Raw genomic sequence first — 18,567 nt, 5'->3', positions numbered from 1 at the left:
TTGAAACCATTTCTCTTGTATTTCAATCATAATCAGAGTCAAAATGACGGACAATAACAATCTCAAGATCGTGTTCGGCGCCATGACCTTTGGCGAGCCGAGTAAGTCCTCGAGACATGGTCATTGATTGCTTGAAGGAGTACGTAGCTAACAAAACCAGACACACTCGGTGCCCGCGTCCACGACAATAGCCTGGCTTCATCTATGCTCGACGTCTTCCAGCGCCACGGCCACAACGAAATCGACACAGCCCGCATCTACGGCAACGGTTCATCCGAAGCGATGCTCGCAGCAGCCGACTGGCAAAACCGCAGCCTCGTCATGGCCACAAAGCTCTACCCCACGATAGGCAAAGAGCAGATGTTCAGCGAGATCTACACCCACCGACCGGAAGACATCCGTCGCGGGCTCCTCTCAAGTCTGGACGCCCTCCAAGCCTCCAAAATCGACCTGTTCTACCTCCACGGCCCAGACCGCACCACACCCTTCGAAGATACCCTCCGCGAAGTGAACGCGCTGCACAAGGAAGGCCGCTTCACCCGCTTCGGACTGAGCAACTACATGGCATGGGAGGTCGCCGCCATCTGCGAGATCTGCAAGAAGAACGGCTGGGTCATGCCGAGCGTCTACCAGGGGGTGTATCATGTTCTGCAGCGGAGCATCGAGGGCGAGCTGTTCCCGTGTTTGCGGAAATACGGCATCGCGCTGTATGCCTTCCAGCCGCTAGCGGGGGGATTCCTGACGGGGCGGTATACGCGCGACCAGACGGAGTTTGAGGCTGGGTCGCGGTTTGACCCGAAGATTGCGCAGGGGAGCGTGCACCGGACGCGGTACTGGAATGGGGTGTATTTTGATGCGCTAGAGGCGATACATGCTGTGGCGGAGAAGCATGGTCTGCGCGATGGGGAGGTCGCGTTGCGGTGGTTGAAGCATCATTCGTTTCTGAGGGAGGAGCTGGGTGATGCGATCATTGTTGGGGCTAGCAGTGTCAAGCACCTGGAGGCGAATCTGGTGGATCTGGAGCAGGGTCCGCTACCGGATGAGATTGTACAGGTCCTGGAGGAGGTTTGGCCGAGTGTAAAGGGGGTTGCGCCGAACTATTGGCATTAGTTGAGGTAGTGTCTGTATAGATCGACTTGTATAGCATAGATCACTCTGAAAATTCTTGCCGCTTGCTTCTCGCTCTGGCCACGCCTTCCAGTAGACTGTGGTCCTCCCGTTGAAAGCCCTCAATGGGGAACATCCGTCCCTATCTCGAGACAAGCAATGGTCCCTGAAATGAATCAAGGGGTGTTTCCACCTTTATTCCATTAAGTTCTTCTGTTCGTGCAAGATATGCTCACGTCAAGTAGCTCCATTAAACTCAAAACCGGTAAACATGCACATCACCGACTCGAAGCCCACGCACCCTTAAACAACGTCCTCAATTTCGCCGCTTCCTCTGTATCCTTCAGCCGTTGTTCCAGGAAGCCTTCAAGATCATTCCAGAAGGCCTCCGTCTCCAACAAAGTCTCCCCACTGGGTCCAACAGCCGCTTTCGCCGCCGCAGCATCCTGCTGCTCAGGGGCACTCGTCGTCGTCTCCGCTTCGACCACCTTCGCACCGCCCATAATCATCACTCCAAACTCCACCTCCTTTCCACCGGACAGCATCTCGGGCTCGTCGGACAAGATCTCGGCGATCGTCTTCCCCGCCACCGGCTTGCGCTTGTAGAGAATCTTGATCTTATCCACGGGCACGGCGCCGTCCTGCGCATCGACCACACGAGCCTGCACGGCATCTTTAAGGTCCTGGACAGATGTCGTGGCGAGAGGCGCATTCGAAATGGTGAATTCGAGGGCGGGGTTGCGCGCGGACTTCAGGCGGACTGTGATCGACTTCGAGGACCCCGGGGCCATGGTGGGCTTGACTTTCTTGGGCATTTCCGGGCGGGGCGGCTGTAGACGGGGGAGGAGGTACTGTATATGGGTTAGTATCAATGCTTTAGCGGAGGATGTTCTTGGTGGGCAGGCATACTGGGACACGGAGCCCGACTCGCTCGGGATCGAAGACATAATCGGCCGGGAGCTTGACCGGACGGGAGTCCAGTGAAGCCAGATAGGATTTGATGAAGTTGATTTCGGTCATGGTTGCGGCAGAGGAATGGAGTGACGTGCTGTAGAAAGAACAACAATCAAGAGCGATGATGTTGCACATCCCGCAAGCTCTTCAGGCATCAAGGCATCATATGTGGGACCTCAGGTAGTTTAGATCCTTACCGCCTGCCGAATCCTTCTGCCCACGCTCACCGCCTGCAGCAGAAAAAAATCGGAAAAGAAAAAAAAAAAAGCGGAAGATTTGCAAAGCAATCTCGATCAACTCCAACTTCACCTCTTCCCCCGACTCCTCCACTTCACATATCACAATGGGTAAGGGTCGTCGTATGAAGAAGCAGGGCCCTCCGGCCCCGCTCGATGAGTCGAAAATCACGACATTCAAAAAGCGCAAGGCCGCCGAGCCCGAATCCAAACCAGAGTCGGGCGCGAAGCGGAGAAGAGCTGCGGCGGAGGACGATGAGCCCGTGAAAAAGGTTTCCAAGAAGAAGGCGGATGCCACTGTGACGAATGGAAAGACGACCAAAGATGCGTCCGCGGGCAAGGGAAAGCCCAAGGAGAAGCCCACGCAGAAGAAGCAGCTTTTCGCGGAATCGGACGACGAAGAAGAGGACGACGAGGAAATGTCTGGCCTTGACGACGCAATGGCGGACGAGTTCGGCGATCTGGACGATATTAGCGACGGCTCGATGGATAGCCAGGAGGAGGGCGATTCCGACGAAGAGAATGATTCTTTCATGGACTCCGATGAAGAAGACCACCCTCACGCCAACCTGTTCTCCGACGACGAATCCGACGCCGAGGAGAAATTGACCGCCGCCAACATCGCAGGACTGTCCCGTAAACTCGACCTCGAGAAGAAACAGGAAGAAGAGGAGGCCGAACAAGAACTGAAGGAGGCCGCCATGCAGACCAACATCGCCGGACCTGACGTCTTCGGAGATGCAGAGGCCACTGTGGGCCACGGCCTGGCCCCCGATTTGCAATTGCTCCGCACACGAATCACAGATACCATCCGCATTCTGGGAGACCTGAAGACGCTGGGCCAGCCGGGCAAGTCCCGTGCCGATTACCTCCAGCTCCTGTTGAACGACATCTGCACCTACTACGGATACACGCCGTTCCTAGCCGAAAAGCTCTTCAACCTCTTCACCCCCATGGAAGCCTTCGCCTTCTTCGAAGCCAACGAAACCCCTCGCCCCGTCGTCATCCGTACCAACACCCTGCGCACGAACCGTCGGTCCCTCGCCCAAGCCCTCATCAACCGCGGTGTGGTGCTCGAGCCCGTCGGCAAGTGGTCCAAGGTCGGCCTACAGGTCTTCGAGTCTGCCGTGCCCCTCGGTGCCACGCCCGAGTACCTTGCCGGCCACTACATCTTGCAAGCGGCCTCCTCTTTCCTCCCCGTCATGGCGCTGGCCCCGCAGCCCGAAGAGCGCATTCTCGATATGGCCGCCGCCCCCGGTGGTAAGACGACGTACATCTCGGCGCTGATGCGCAACACGGGCTGCGTGATCGCCAACGATGCCAGCAAGCCCCGTGCCAAGGGTCTGATCGGTAACATCCACCGTCTGGGCTGCAAGAACACGATCGTGACGAACCTGGACGCGCGCACGGCCTTCCCCAAGGCGATGGGCGGCTTCGACCGCGTGCTCCTCGACGCACCCTGCACCGGAACCGGCGTCATCTCCAAGGACCCAGGCGTCAAGACAAACAAGAACGAGCGCGACTTCCTCGCCATCCCGCACATGCAGCGCCAGCTGCTTCTCGCCGCTATCGACTCCGTCGACCACGCGTCCAAAACCGGCGGCTACATCGTCTACTCGACGTGTAGCGTGACGGTCGAGGAGAACGAGGCCGTCGTGCAGTACGTGCTGAAGAAGCGCCCCAACGTCAAGCTCGTCGACACCGGCCTCGGCGACTTCGGCTCCCCCGGCTTCACCAACTACATGGGCAAGCACTTCGACCCCAAGATGACCCTGACCCGCCGCTACTTCCCGCACCGCGAGAACGTCGACGGTTTCTTCGTCTCCAAGTTCAAGAAGATCGGCCCCACGCCCGCGGGCAAGCCCGCCGTCGACGGCGCCGCTGCCACCGCCTCCTCGACGAACAAGCCTGCCGAGACCGCCGGCACGACGGACGATGAGGTCGTCGACAAGACGCCCATCACCGATGAGGACGGTACCGTCATGGATGCCGAGGGTGGTGCCTTCGGCCCGTTCGAGGAAGACGAGGATGCGGAGCGTATCGCGCGCGCGGAGCGCAACCGTCTCCGTCGGAAGGGACTGAACCCCAAGGCTGTGCTGAGCAAGCCTGGAAAGTCGCCCAAGAAGGACAAGCCCGCTGAACAGTCCAATGACGCACCCAAAGCCAACAAGAAGGAGAAGAATGAGGCCAAGGAGGGTACCGAGAAGCCTTCTGCTGGGAAGCCTGCCGAGAAAGCTCAGTCGTCTCCGGCCGAGAAGAAAAAGAACAAGAAGCAGAGTCAAAGCCCCAAGGGTAAGAAATCCAGTAAATGAATAATTCACTCGCTGGTCTGATTCTGTATAATTGACAATTACTTTTTCTCTGGGTTGAATCAAAAGCATTCTTGTTCTGGTATGGGTGGCGCATGTTCGATTGTCCGATTAGCAGTAGATAGCTAGCTGGTTCAAATACAATAGATACCATTGACGGTTTAATTGTCTATCCAAACTATGTGGCATCTGCGCGATATCACTTCGAAAAAGGATTGTTAAATCAGATCTAATCTCGCTCGTAACAACAATCAGTAAGGTGGATCCATGTCTTAAACCTCCGGGGTATGCCGTATTTCTCCAATGATGCAACTCCTCCAAATATATAAATCAATTTCATGTTCCAGTGCATTTAACTGCTCCCAGCTCATGTCCGGTAAATCTTGACCACATTAAGAATGTTCTTCCGACAGATGGGACAGATGTCGACCTGGCGTGCGCAGGCGACGCACGCGCAGACATGACCACAGTCGTAGAAGAGCGCATCTTGCTCCTCGCTGTAGCAGATCTGGCACAGGTCCATCTCCTCGTCAGCCACCTCCCAGTAGCTGATGCCGCGGCCGTGGCGCTTGCCATCTTTATATCCTCCGACGTATTTGTTGCCGGTCTTCTTCTCGACAAATGTACCTTGGCCATGGCACTGGTTCTCGAACCAGTCACCGTCATAAGTATCCCCCGTGGGATACTCCATGAGACCACGACCGTGACGTTTGCCAAGGACGAAGTCGCCGTTGTACGTCGCACCCAGATCGGAAACGTGCATGCCCTTTCCGTGGAAGTAACCCTTCTTGAACTCGCCGCTGTAGTAATCGCCTGTAAAGGTGGCGTCGATGGTCTTGTTACCGGTGAATGCCTTGGTTGGGTGGTTGCGCGACTCGGCCCATAGGTAACGGACAAGTTGATCTGGGTTGCCGAAGAGACCCGCGACGTTGAGCTCGGCTCGTCTGTAGGATGTTAGTATCGTGTGTCTTCTTAGGGACAAGGGGTATGTGACTTACCGATCCTTATTGAGCTTATCACCAATGATGAAGCACGTTCCATCGGGGACAAATATCTGGAACGTCTCCGCGGAGGACAGTGTCGTCACAGTAGTGCCATCCACGCGTTGCCACACCTGGAAGTCCTTCACAGGGGGCCACTGCAGATGCTTCCGCACGGCCGTCTTGATGTTCTCTTCCCTCCGCGAGAAGAATGACCCCACCGTACGCAGGGCCTGTGCCTCGACGTCGAAGAGCTGAATGAAGTAGTAGACATGTTCCACAGGCAGAAGGACCTCCGGCTCTGTGGGAATGACCTCGGACTCATTCTGGTTGACAACAGAATCGGTCGTGGGAGTGACGTCCGTCGATTCAGTTTCCATTTGCTGAACGTCTTCCGCGATCGCGGCCGCAATGGCAGCTTCGTTGGCAGAGTCATCTTCAAAGGCGTGGTCGTTTGTGGGCTCTGCGTCAGAGGTGTTACCTGGGGTAGACGGCGTGGCTTCGAGCTGGATTTGCGCAGGCATGGTGCCGGAAGAGCCAGCCTGGCCAACTTCCACTTCTTGGAGAGACTGCGTCTCATCGGAAGATTCCGCACCCGAGCGCTCGACAATGGCTTCCTCTGGCTTATTTTCCACAACAGTCTGCTCAGGAGGATCGGACATGGCGAAGTATTTGGCATCCCCTGCAAATTGTTAGTAAATTCATAAATTGGTGCTGATATCTCGTTACTAACCGTCCGAAACAACCTGCATCCAGAAACGAACAGGGCTGGATTGGGGCTGATCCAATGTAGTGGCCAGATCTGAAATCCTGGCGAACGCCAATGTGGGCCCAAAACGATCGCGCGTATGACCAATTTGCCAAAGGCGAATGTTCTCCGGGGTGGTTGGCTTGTCTGTGCCTGCAGCAGTCCAAAGAGCGATTCGTTTGCGGAGCTCAATGAGATTTGTGGAACGCGGAAGCGTCAGGTACATGACACTGTTAGCGGCCTTCGCTTGCGACATCAGGTCATAGGTGTCGAACAGACTCCCAAGCTTCTCATATTGAGGTAAGGAGTACACCTCAACCTGGGTATCACCATCTGAAAGGCCATCGGCCGGGTTGAGCTCGGGGTACGTGCCGGTTTCGTAGTACTGCTTCATCGCAGGGGAGGCATCCCACGGACCCTGGGGGCCAGGGAGGTATTCCTGCACCACATCGCTACGAATGTACATAACAGCAATGGCGACGTCGTGGCCGGTCTTGTGGTCAACCTTTTGCGAGGGATCTAGGCCAAGATGCGGACCGAAAGCAGTCTTGCGAGTTAGACATTCAACACGGTTATCGCTGCCGTCGTCAAAGGCGAGCCAGCGGGTACCCGGACCACCAGGGCGGAGAATACTGAAGAACTTGCCCGACGTCCGGCGACCACGATGCACAATATAGCCGTACAGAACGTACTTGCCGCATTGACCGTCTAGCAACCAGGGCGTCAGATCGACCTCCTCATCGAGATCCACTCGGTTGTACAACAGACGCCATTGGCGGGCAGCCTTGTCCAGCTTTTGACGACTCAATTCAAGGTGCAGAACGGGAGGCAACGCCCAGCGACCGGGTTTCGCATCAAGGTACCATGACAGAGCTTCACTGGTTGTCTTTGCCTGATCGGCCGGTACACAGATTCGAGAATTGAAATCCTTCGGAATAGTATTTACCGGCGCATCGGCAGGCAAGCTCTCCTGCGACGGACTGTCGAAGAGGGCAGCGAGATCCTTTGCGGCATCGGTCCCCGCGAGTTCCAGCTCAAGGGTCCGGCGCAGCCGTTCCCAGAATTCACACACATCGCTGGAATACTCATGCAAGTTCCGCAGAGTCGATGTGATGCTGTCGGTATCCACATACTGCAGGGATTGACCGCGAGAGCGAAGCTGCCAAAGGAACTTCTGCAACGCATCGCACAGCGGTTTGGGTTTCACATCACAGTTTGTGAGATGGTCCAACACGTTCGCCTTCTGAATGATTTTGCAGAAGGGAGCCATGTGAATCCATGTTGCCAGGCCAGCCACTTCGGCGCTGTGGTTGATGACGGAGTCGCCCAGAGGTCGGTAACCTGTCAGGCCCAGACTGTCCCACGTGGGTTCCGAATCACTGGCGTGCCACCACAAGGACCGGGTCGGGTCATCGACGATGCGGATATAGGCATCGAAGGCCAACGTATCATTTCGCAGCAACGCCTGACGTTGACCGCGCTGGCGACGATGGATCTGATCCCAAGGACCATGGAAATTGGTCCAACCCCAGTCCAGGTTGTGGGGATTGAACTGATGACAGGACGATTGCATCCAGCCGGTCCGTGGCTCCTCTGGATTGTATAAGATGACTCCAATCTGAGCCGACACCCGCCATGTGTTTGTGGGGGGTGTTGGTTGATCAGCTGCGAGCGGATAGTGGGCCTTGAAGTCTTCCACCCAGGCCGCCGTATCCTCGGTCTGGGGGTAGCGGAAGTGGAGATCTGGGGTAGTGTCCTTGAGGACGGCATCGGCTGGTCCTCGAAGTACGGTGAACTCGGACTCCGGCAAGGTCTTATCCGGAGTGGGCATTGTGGGAGAGCACTCGATATATATACTCAGAGAATTCACGTTGTTGCCTCGGGGGAAGAACTTGATGGTCCACCAGTAACCTCCGACGTATGCGGGAGGCGAACGCATGACTTTGGCATGGTTGGGATGTTCTTTCGTGCCGCGCACCCCCTTGACCTTCCACGTGAGGCGGGCCTTCTCGATGGGTTGGTACTCGGGATCATCCAGGTCGGGATGGAAGTTCTTCTCCCAGTAGTCGTCTATCCTTGTCAGCTAACATTGCGACAAATCTGGAAAGGTTGGGATCATACACTCATAGGCACTGTAGTCACCATCAGCGGCAGACTCGATCTCCTTCATTTCTGCCTCATCAGGCACCGAGGTATCCTCCTCTACCTCGGCCCAGAAGGGATGTTCTAGATCGGGGGGTTGAGGGCGGGATGGCGCTTGAGTGTCTGCCTGATCGGGAGTATGTAGTTGTTCCTGGGTGGCGGGATCTGTCGATGCCTGAGGGGGTTGTGTGTTGTCGTTTGGTATCGAGTCCACAGGCATATCTGTCATATTATCGAGGGTGAGGGTGATGGGAGGAGGAGAGGGAGGTTGTTCGACGACAACAGATGCTGGTTGTTGCGTGGAATCCATGATGGATGGAGGCTGTGTATATAGATCGATGGAGGACGTGTATATAGACGGGTGGAGGGGACGTCGATAAGGAGCTCTTATCAGGCGGGGGTGGAGTGAGGACAAGGAATGACCGAGACGATCGAACGAAGGAACACGGGATGATAAGAATGAGATGAAAACCACAAGGAATGAAGGAAGACCGAAGGAAGAAAGAGGAAGAGGAAGTGGAAGAGGAAGAGAGAGAGAGAGAGAGATGGTGAGAGAGAACGAAGTGAGAGGTGGAAAAGAGAGCGAAGAGGGAAAAAAGAAAAGAATGAGTGAGGCTGCCAGATCACGGGGTGCACACCGCTGTTTGTCAATAATGCATCTGAAATGTAGGTAGGTCCTCTCCCAACAACTCAATGCATTTTTACTCCTGTCTATCTATCTATCTATCTACCTCCCCACGGTATAAATATGGCCTTTGCCACTTCGACTTGATCTTCAATAGGATCCAGTGGAACTGCTCCACTCGTTCCTCTCTTTCTGCTCCTTCCCATTCGCCATCCACTCCTTTCTCCTCATCGCCTCGTCGCCGCCCCGACTTTCCGGCGGTTCAGTCGGCGGTGGTTGGCTCCCCTGAGCCCCCAGTTGGACAATCTTTCGGTGGATAGTCGCTTCGGTCGGAGACTGTCACCCGGTTTGCCATCCTTCTAGAATTTCCGTCGCCTTTTCGTCCCCATCCTCTCATCCGGAAGTGGATCTTCCGCCACATGGGTCCTCTGATTTCCATCTTTGGTCCATCAGTCGCGGCGGTTTTTCGTCCGTAATAATGAGTTCCGAGGGACCGGGTTTGAGGGAGGACTGGTAGAAAGCAAGACAGGGCTCGACCGATCGGTTCGGTTCAGAATCGCCCTCTCTCCCGCAGCTCTTAGTTCTGAGCCCCCGCTCGAGCAAAGGATGCAGCAACCATGAGGGGAAACACCACCGTTGCCTCCGCATACACCTTGACAGATTCACCATCCGCCTTGATCTTGCCCCAACTGACAGCCTCATCCGGTCGAGCTCCCGCATCGCTGCCATCGAACTCCTGCGCCGTGTTCACGTACACCGCATGTTCTGCGCCATTCCGCATCAGACATGCGTTGGCAATGTGATGTTTGATCACCCCACCTCCGAGAATAATCATCCCCGCACGAGCCGCTCGAACCGCCATCGTATTGATGCGTCGCACATCGTCGACAATATCCACCCGGAGTCGCAATGGCGAAGACCGGTAGGTATGGAAGTACATCATATCTCCCAGAGAGCCGTCCGTCAGAGCAGGGCAGAAGATGGGAATATTGTTGCGGGCGGCCCAGTACAAGACCGAGTCTTCATTGTTGATCTCGCGACCCAACCGTTCGATGATCCGGCTTGGAGTCCAGTGTAGCTCATCCTCCTCGTCCCCAGTCTCGAGCGCTTTCTTCTTGGCTGCTTCCTGTTCCTCCACCATGCGATCCAAGATGGGGACCAGCCAGTCTTCAAAAGCACAGTAGTTGCTGTTGGGGACGACGAGATTACCGATACGGTTGAGGCCTTTGGCGCGTAGTCCGGCACCGGGCGAAGTGAACGAGCCCATGTAGGTCGGCGCGAGACACTTGATCAGGTCTTCCTCCACACCTCCGGCGGTGGTGACGATGGCGGAAACGTGGCTATGGCGGACGAGGTAACGGATAGTATCGCGTAATCCGGACGAGATGAGATTGGAGGTGTAACCGAGGAAGATGGTGGTCTTTTCCCCTGTTTCGGGGTGGCGATAGGCACGCTTTGAGAGAGAAGACTCCATTAGCCCACGGACGATATATCTTGGGGACCGGGGCAGCTACCATGTTGTTAATGATCCGAGTGGCCTCAGACACTGCACTGCCTTGGAAACCCATGTATTTCATATTATCGACCAATTCCGCCACAGTGATATCTCGGCCCTGGAACTTCTCGAAATCGACCCCTTGGACCTCATGAGTGCCTTCAGGGACGGGCTCAGAGGCCACCAAGACCGCATTGGTTGCGGAAGATGGAGGGGCATCGGCGGGGTTGGATTGTGAGGCCATGATGGAGAGATCGGAGGGGAGGTGGAAACGGGGGATGTAGGGGGAGGGAATGTAAAGAGTACAGCTGGGATTTGAATCCTCCTATCTCTCTTCAGGACGAGAAAAGCGTGATGTCCAAGTGATGGCGATGGATGAATGGGTCGGTGGAAAAAAGTTACGATCGTGGGGTGCCTGAGGAAGGCATAAACTCTAACCGGATTCCGGCTAGACTCTATGGCCTGAGGCTACAAGACTAGAGACGCCCTGTGGCCCCAGGCACTCAACCTGTATTATCTAATTGGCGCTAAAAAAATAAATTTACTAAAAAATAAGAAAATGAAAAATAATCAATTAAGAATGCCTGACGATGACCGGCGCTAAACCGTGAAGATGATTAGCCCTGATTCCATGGGCTGGGGGAACATCGAATGCGCAAATGCTTCGATCTGCTTTCTTTCTTTCTCTTTCTCTCTCCTCTCTTTCAGCTTTCCTGAGCTTTCCTCTTCCTAGTGCTCCCTATCTCTTTTCTCTATAAAAAAGCCCTACGGAGTACTCTCCCGAACCCTTGTGAAACACGCCTCCCCCATCTCCCGCCTGGACTCGAGACCCTCCCATCATCCATTCTTTAATCACTCGCGACGCTGGGTTCCTCTTGGCCTAGTCCAGCTGGCTTACTAGACCTTGGTTTTCAGTCGTTCAACCACACGAAAGATTGCATTATTGTTCTTTCTTTCTTTCTTTCTTTTTTTTTTTTTTTTTTTTTTTTTTTTTTTTTTTTTTTTTTTTTCTATTTTGGTCTTTGGTCCGGCTAGCTGCCTCCCTCCTTGCAGGTTTGGTCAACCGCTTGCCCGACACGTTGCATTCGCTCAAAGGTGCGGAGAATTTCCTTCTTATTCTGTCTATGTTATCTGTCTCTCCATTATTGTCTTCAATCGGATCTTTTGGGTTGTCTCTGGTTGGGAAATCATAAAATTTCCTGGATGGGATCCCTTTACGTGATGAATTCCCCGTACCCAACAGTGGCCATGGCTTGAATTTTCCCGTGTCACTGGGACGGCATTCCACAACAGGACCATCCTCTGCAGCCACACCCTCCATCATTTGGGGATGAGACTTGAGCTCAAGCCCTTCCCTGTGTTTTCCCCCCATTCCCTGTCTACTTGAGACTCGTACCGTCCACTTGAAACCCCCATCTGGCGCCATCTGCCCCTTTTGGACATCTTACATAAGCTCCGGGGGGGCGACATCGCGCTAAGCCCGTTCTGGGGAATTTCGCTGGACCGTGTGCCTGCCTGATACGGACTAGCGCCAGCCCAGGCAGTTCCCACACGCCAGTCACGGTCACGTGGACTCCACCAATCCCCCGTTCCAGCGATCCATTTCGCGCTTTCTTCTGCTCGTCTGCGGTCTGGCAGTTGAATCCTCGGTTTTTTGCTTGTCTCCGCTATCCTTCCTTCTATCGCATTGAGCTAACCCTCCACGAACCTGGCGCAGGCTCTCGCCAGGTCTTCCGTCGCTCTGTCTCTAGCATGACCCGGTGATGTCTTCACGATATCCCCCATCGTCAGGGTTTAATTCCCGGGACCGTTCTCCCCAGCGCTTTGGGGACCGTCGACCCCCTGCAGGACCTCGCGGCGTCGATGATACGAATATACCCCCATTAGGGAGGGAACCTCCCCGGGGCCCAAAGGCCCTGATCGACCATCCTCGTGGCGCGCCCTTCGGCGGTCGAGGTCGTGGTTATCCGGGCCGCTCAGACTTTCGGGACCGAGACCGAGACTTGCGAGACCGAGATCGAGATCGCGACCGTGACCGTGACCGTGACTTCCGTGATATTCGTGATGGCCCGCCGCCTTACCGTCGCGATCTGGACCGCGACTGGGGTCGCCGGGACCGAGATTTTGATCCCCGAGAATCACGCATCGGCTTTGGACGCGGCCGCTCTCGCTCCCCACCGCCCCCGCGTGATTTTCGTGACATGAGGGAGCCACTGGGACGTGATCCCGATATAGTTCGAATGCGACGCGGTTCTCGAGATAGTTTGATCTCCGTCTCCTCCAACGCGCCCGATGTTCCTTCTGGCGCCGGTCATCACCCTCGCAGCGGACCCATGCGTGGACGTGGTCGTGGCGACTGGGAGATGGGCCGCGGCCGCGGTCGAGTCCCCTATTTGGATGACCGTGATTCGTTCCGACGACGTAGTCGGTCTCGCGATGGCAGATGGGACCGGGACCGGGTGATGGACCGAGATCGTGATAGAGACCGGATCATCGACCGAGATCGTGACCGAGATCGGGAGCGTGATCGCGATCGGGACCGGCTTCTAGATAGGGACCGAGAGCTGGACCGCAGGGATCGAGACCGAGAGCGTGATATCGACCGCCGCGATCGCTTTGACCGTCGTGACGAGTTGGACCGACGTCCCGAACGGGATGATCGGGATCGTCCAGCCGACCATTGGAAGAGGGACCGACCACCTAGTCGAAATGAGGGTCGTCTCCCCAGCACGTCGAGTGTCTCTTCATTACCACCTGCGCCCCCTCTCCCTCCAGTTGCACCACCGGAGAAAGCTCCAGACAATGCAACCATTGAGCCAAGTCGCAAGCCTTCTGTCGTGGAAGTTCGACGCGACGCTGAACGGACCGAAGCTCCCCCTGTACCACGCCCAGAACCCCCCAAGGACTTAGCTCCGCCGCTTAAACGATCCCCCCCTCCAGCAGCCCCGCAGGTGCCTGCATTTGGCTCCGTCACAGCGCCAATCCCCGAATTATCTTCTGAAAAAACCCCAGCGGACAACACTACGACTGGACCGCCTCCCGCCGCAAAGGCCGAGAATGAACAAAGAGAAAAGCATGAACTTCCTGTCCGTGCCCCCATCGTGCAACTTCCTACGGCACCCAAAGCTGCCCGTGCTGCGTCGCCGCCGCCGGACCACCGCCCCCGACGTGAGGAGGGTCGACGAGACGAACCGATGGACATGTCTGTGAAACGAGATTCGCCTGTACGGACGTCAAGGCCGCCTCCGACAGCACCTGCTAAAGCCCCTCGCCCTCCGGATCTATCGCCTCCTACCGCCCCTGCGGCAATGACCAGCAAGGATTCCACTCTATCTCACATCGAAACATCTCCGACTAGCAAATTCAGCCACAGAGTACCATCTGGAGAACTACGTGGAGGACCCCCCTCGACGGGTCGTGCGCCATCAACCTCACCTCGTATGCACCCGTCCAGCATCCCCACCGGCCCTCGCGCGCTTCAACAACGATCTCCCGCACCACGTGGACCGCCCAAGGGTAACAAGCAGTGGGTCCGGCCTGGTTACACCCGTCCTCCCCCAGTTCCTGGTGTGCCAGCCCCCCTGAAGCGCGACTCGGTGGATGGAAAAGAGCGGTCTCTTTCTATCGACGACGACTATAAGAAAGAACGCCAAACGTCAGTCGATGATAACTTGACCGGCCCGGAGGCGGGAGAGATACTCCCAGAGAACGATCTGTCTGAGTCCAAACCGCCAGCTTCGGCTGGCTCGCCCAAGCCGGTCTCTCCCCGCGTCGCCACTCCTCCGAAGAGGCCTGAAGTTGATACTGCACCGGTCACATCTAGAGCCGAAAAGGGCGGAGATATCATTCCCGATTTTGCCCGCTCCAGCGACGAAGATGAAGACGAAAACTTCATGTTTACACAGGAATACTTGGAGGAGCGAAAGCAGATCTTCGAGAAGGATATGCAAGCCCTCCGCGCAGAAATGCCTCCGTCGCCGTTAGAGGATCCAACCATAGTGGCGTTGCTTACCCGGATTCAACTATTAGGCATGGTTGCCAATGATCTGCTGCCAGAAAAGGCAGCTCGATCGCCAGTGGCTGAGAAGGCTGAGTCAAAAGAAGAGGCATCCTCCGTCGTCGCATGCAAGTCGGAAAAAGATGCCGAAGCACACGAACCCACCATCAAGGAGGCCCTGGAACCCCTCCCGGAGGTCAACATCATTTCTGTCGAGAACCTCCCATTCCTCCAGTCTGGGCCCCCTACACCCCTGTCGGACCTCGATACCTACCAGGAAAATCTGGCTACCCATGAAGCTTTGAAGGAGGCTATCCGTGGCGATCTAATCAAATGGCGCAAGGAGGTCTCCAAGAAGAATGCAGTTTTGCGGGAGGAGTATCTCGCCTACTACAAACCCTGGAGGCTCAACGTGTATGAGCTCGATCGCGCAAAGGAGAAAGCTTCCGTCACCCCGGGTCCAGCAACGCCGCCTGCCCCTCCTGTCACAGTCACTCCCATGTCCACGGCGGAGGCGCGGAGGTACAAGGGAAACAGCGAGCTTGACTTTCAGAACGCCCTACGCGCCTCAGAAATCTCAGCACAAGAGGAACTTGAGCGACGGCGCGGGAACAAAGCCACTGCGCAGCCAGACCTTTCCCGGGAGGCTGTGATCCCGGATATGTTGGAGCCACGCGAAGTGAAAGCACAGATATACAGAGATACCAACAACATTGTTGCTGCGGCCGATGCGGTGGATGTGTTCGGTTTCATGCCTCCCCCCAATGACTTCACTGCAGAGGAGCACGAGATCTTCACCGACGCCTTCATGGCATACCCAAAGAAATGGGGCAAGATTGCGGAAGCGCTACCTGGAAGGGACTTCAAGCAATGCATTGTCCATTACTACCTCACGAAGGAAGAGATCAAATACAAAGCAAAACTCAACAAGCGCTGGAGTCGTCGTGGCCGTGCCCGGAGATCGGCTCGACCGAAGTCCAATGCACTTATGGCAGATTTGGGTGTTGTCAAGCCGGATTACGAAGGCGACGAGGAACCAGCTCCGGTTACGGATACTGGACGTCCACGTCGTGCAGCCGCTCCTACCTTTGGAGATTCATCAGCCAACGATACGGAAAGCAATGTCAACGGTCGACGTGGAAATGCTTCTAAAGATGGAGAACAGGCGGAAAAACCTACGAGTCGCCGTGGAGCCCGTTCTGGTGCAGGCTCTCGCGGCGGGCGACGCGGAAAGGCTGCCCAGCAGCAGCAACAGCAGCAGACGCCGCAGCCAACGCCATCAGAACCTACTACGCCGGGCACTGGGGTCAACACACCTGGCGGTCCTACTTTCAAATCGGAAGTCGCGGAGCCCTCCATGGATGGGGCGGTTGATGTGCGAGCTAGGGACATTTCTGAGAGAGAACCCCACGAGCCACCACCCCGAGCGAAGCCCGGGAGAGGGCGCCAAAAGGAGGGAATATATGTCTTTGAGTCGACAGAACCAGACACTGCGCCGACCGCTGCCAGACAACCAGAAGTGGGATATGGGTCCTTACAGCCTACCAGCTACTGGTCTGTTCCTGAGCAGCGCGATTTCCCGCAGCTACTGGCTCATTTTGGTCGCGACTTTGAGGGTATTTCGAACTTCATGAAGACAAAGACGACGGTCATGGTAAGTAATCTCGCACATTCAGACTAAACCCGTGCTAATGGAACTCCCCACAGGTCAAAAACTATTTTCAGCGACGCATCGACTCCGGTCAGAAAGACTTTGAAGACATTGTTGCGGACGCGGAGAATAAGAAGGCGCGCGGTGAGCGTACTGCCACATTGCCTATTCCAAACCCAGCATCCAAGAGACGCTATGAAGCTACGCCTTCCTCAATCATCATGCCTCGACCTTTGGCTCCGCATACCGATGCGCCCCCCGAGGCAGATGACAGCCGTGCAGGGCCCAAGAAGCATGGGGTGCAAGCAGCACAACCGCTCGCTCTGCATGGTCGCACTCCTTCGGAGAAAGATCGCTCCGTTTCTCGGTATCCTCCCCTTGCTCAGGCTAGTGGCCCCTCCATGCCGTCTGGTGCTCTCCTGGGCGAGGATCCCTCACGGATGCAGGCACAGGCGGGATTGCCGCCGAGAATGCAAGGCCCGCGTCCTGGCTATTTCACCGAGGAACGACGCGATATGCCTTCAACAGTGCTGTCTCATGCTGCAGGCCGCGCGCAGGAAACTGCAATGCCTGCACGCCAAGCATCGATTCCGGCGTCGGAGATGGCTCGCATGGACGCTCTGCATGCGCAGACTTTCCGGACGTCAGCTGTCGATCTCCATGGATCGCCCTTAGTTCCAACGCAAACTGTACCTTCGTCACAGGCATACATACAATCGCAGTCGCAACCGTCTCTGATTTCGACGAGTTCTCATTCCCGCCATCCCAGTCTCACCAAGCCCCCGGGCTCCCCGGCGCCACAGTTACACAGGCAGGATCCCGATATATCCCCAATACGCCGCGAACACATGGGACAGCGTCCATTTTACCATCTTCCGGGGCAGCCTATGAGCCTGTCCCAACAACATCCCGTTCTGTCGCCCCCGAAGGAACCTGCCCGAACGGGACCACCGGCAGAACCGACCGAGGCCCCTCGTCAAGTACCAGCGAAACGATCCAATATTATGAGCATTCTCAACGACGAGCCAGAAGAACCCCAACCTCGGAAACGGTTCGCCAGCGAGCAAACAACCTCCGCCGGAGGGGCAGTATCCCCGTCGCTACCGGTGTATTCGGGAACGTCTTCTATGGCTCAGCCAGGACCACGTCAAGAAGAGACTCCGTTCTCTGCGCCCCAGTCCAAGCCGCTGTATTCTCAGCAGAGTCCGTATCTATCGGCGTCCCGCGGGTATTCTGACTACCAGTCGTATGCACAGACACCCGGGAGTTCTGCGGCGCCTGCCAATAATGACTGGCTGGCACGGTTCGATCCGCGTGGTCAACAGCAGCAGCAACCCGCCGGGCCACCTCCTCCGCAGCAATCGAGTTCTCGCTCCGCGTCGACGATGGCTCAACAGCCGACTTTCTCCCCCTACACTTCGACCCAATCCTTGCCAGGCGCGTCTCTCCAAACTCTTACCACGCCTTCGCCTGCTCCAACTCCGTCTCCTGCGCCATCACAGCGTCCATCATACCACACATCTGTATATGCGCCCCCTCCAGCGTCCCATGCGCAGACTACCGCGGCAGGGTCGCGCGATGTCGGAGCGCAGAATACAGTGTTCCGCCCGAGCATCGCGTCCCCCACACCTCGCAATGGCAGTATCTCGTACGGCTCCCGGCAGGGGCCACCCACGCCAATCCAATCCCCTGCCAACCTATTAGGGATCTCATCCCGCCATCCACCAGCCACAGCCTCGTATGCCTCACCGGCGCCCACGACATCGTCGTCAGCACACATGTCCAGCCAATATCCTGGAGCCCATCAGACGTACCAGCAACATGTGCAAACCATGGTCAGTGGGGCGCATCAACAACAAGCGCACCGTTCCTCCATGGGAATGCCAGGAACACATTATGGCCATAGTACGCCTCCTCCAGGTCAGGTCTCGCGGTCAGGTGGCTTGCCTGGACCACCCAGTCAGGCAATGTCTATGGGACGCTCCTACACGCCACCTGCAATCCTCCAGCCTACTCCAGGTGGACTTAGTTATTCGGCCGGCGGGCCTCCCCCGACAGCTGGCTCGGTGCCCCCTCTCCAGGCACGGCATATGCCCGGCCCTCTGGGTGAAACAGTTTCCGGACACCATCGGGTTTACAGTCAGGGATCGAATGCTGGCACACATCCTGGGTCTTTGAACCCGCAGCATCCGCCGCGATAGAGTTCCGATGAATGTTTGTCACGCTTCTTACGCAATCAGATCATTTTTGCATTCGACCTGTATATGTGCAAGAGGGTGTTGTTGTGAGAGTGCTTGTATTTTAATGTCTTGAGTACCTACCC

The 18,567-nt window shown here is 56.3% G+C and overlaps 6 protein-coding genes across 6 annotated transcripts; 3 read left to right on the top strand and 3 right to left on the bottom strand.

Moving 5' to 3' along the window:
- Window positions 1-43: 43 nt before the first annotated feature.
- ATEG_09795 (aldo/keto reductase family protein) lies at window positions 44-1,110 on the top strand (the record flags this gene model as incomplete). The annotated part of the gene is made up of 2 exons (XM_001218416.1): window positions 44-101; window positions 161-1,110. The coding sequence occupies 2 exons, from the start codon at window positions 44-46 to the stop codon at window positions 1,108-1,110; spliced, it is 1,008 nt and encodes a 335-aa protein (XP_001218417.1).
- Window positions 1,111-1,385: 275 nt separating this feature from the next.
- Window positions 1,386-2,127, bottom strand: ATEG_09794 (uncharacterized protein; the record flags this gene model as incomplete). Its single annotated transcript, XM_001218415.1, has 2 exons — window positions 1,386-1,958; window positions 2,017-2,127. The coding sequence occupies 2 exons, from the start codon at window positions 2,125-2,127 to the stop codon at window positions 1,386-1,388; spliced, it is 684 nt and encodes a 227-aa protein (XP_001218416.1).
- A 277-nt stretch (window positions 2,128-2,404) lies between these two features.
- ATEG_09793 (S-adenosylmethionine-dependent methyltransferase superfamily domain-containing protein) lies at window positions 2,405-4,609 on the top strand (the record flags this gene model as incomplete). The annotated part of the gene is made up of 1 exon (XM_001218414.1): window positions 2,405-4,609. The coding sequence occupies one exon, from the start codon at window positions 2,405-2,407 to the stop codon at window positions 4,607-4,609; it is 2,205 nt and encodes a 734-aa protein (XP_001218415.1).
- Window positions 4,610-4,973: 364 nt separating this feature from the next.
- Window positions 4,974-8,786, bottom strand: ATEG_09792 (putative MATH and UCH domain protein; the record flags this gene model as incomplete). The annotated part of the gene is made up of 4 exons (XM_001218413.1): window positions 4,974-5,550; window positions 5,605-6,268; window positions 6,320-8,404; window positions 8,456-8,786. The coding sequence occupies 4 exons, from the start codon at window positions 8,784-8,786 to the stop codon at window positions 4,974-4,976; spliced, it is 3,657 nt and encodes a 1,218-aa protein (XP_001218414.1).
- An 892-nt stretch (window positions 8,787-9,678) lies between these two features.
- ATEG_09791 (deoxyhypusine synthase) lies at window positions 9,679-10,840 on the bottom strand (the record flags this gene model as incomplete). The annotated part of the gene is made up of 2 exons (XM_001218412.1): window positions 9,679-10,569; window positions 10,616-10,840. The coding sequence occupies 2 exons, from the start codon at window positions 10,838-10,840 to the stop codon at window positions 9,679-9,681; spliced, it is 1,116 nt and encodes a 371-aa protein (XP_001218413.1).
- Window positions 10,841-12,359: 1,519 nt separating this feature from the next.
- On the top strand, window positions 12,360-18,445 carry ATEG_09790 (MYB DNA-binding domain protein; the record flags this gene model as incomplete). Its single annotated transcript, XM_001218411.1, has 2 exons — window positions 12,360-16,247; window positions 16,301-18,445. 2 exons carry the CDS (start codon window positions 12,360-12,362, stop codon window positions 18,443-18,445), a joined length of 6,033 nt encoding a protein of 2,010 aa, XP_001218412.1.
- Between the last annotated feature and the right edge of the window lie 122 nt (window positions 18,446-18,567).

Source organism: Aspergillus terreus, genomic scaffold (assembly GCF_000149615.1).
Source record: "Aspergillus terreus NIH2624 scaffold_15 genomic scaffold, whole genome shotgun sequence".
Taxonomy (NCBI): Eukaryota; Fungi; Ascomycota; class Eurotiomycetes; order Eurotiales; family Aspergillaceae; genus Aspergillus; species Aspergillus terreus.
The sequence above is the reverse complement of the archived record's forward strand: the minus strand, read 5'-3'. Positions and strand labels throughout refer to the sequence as shown.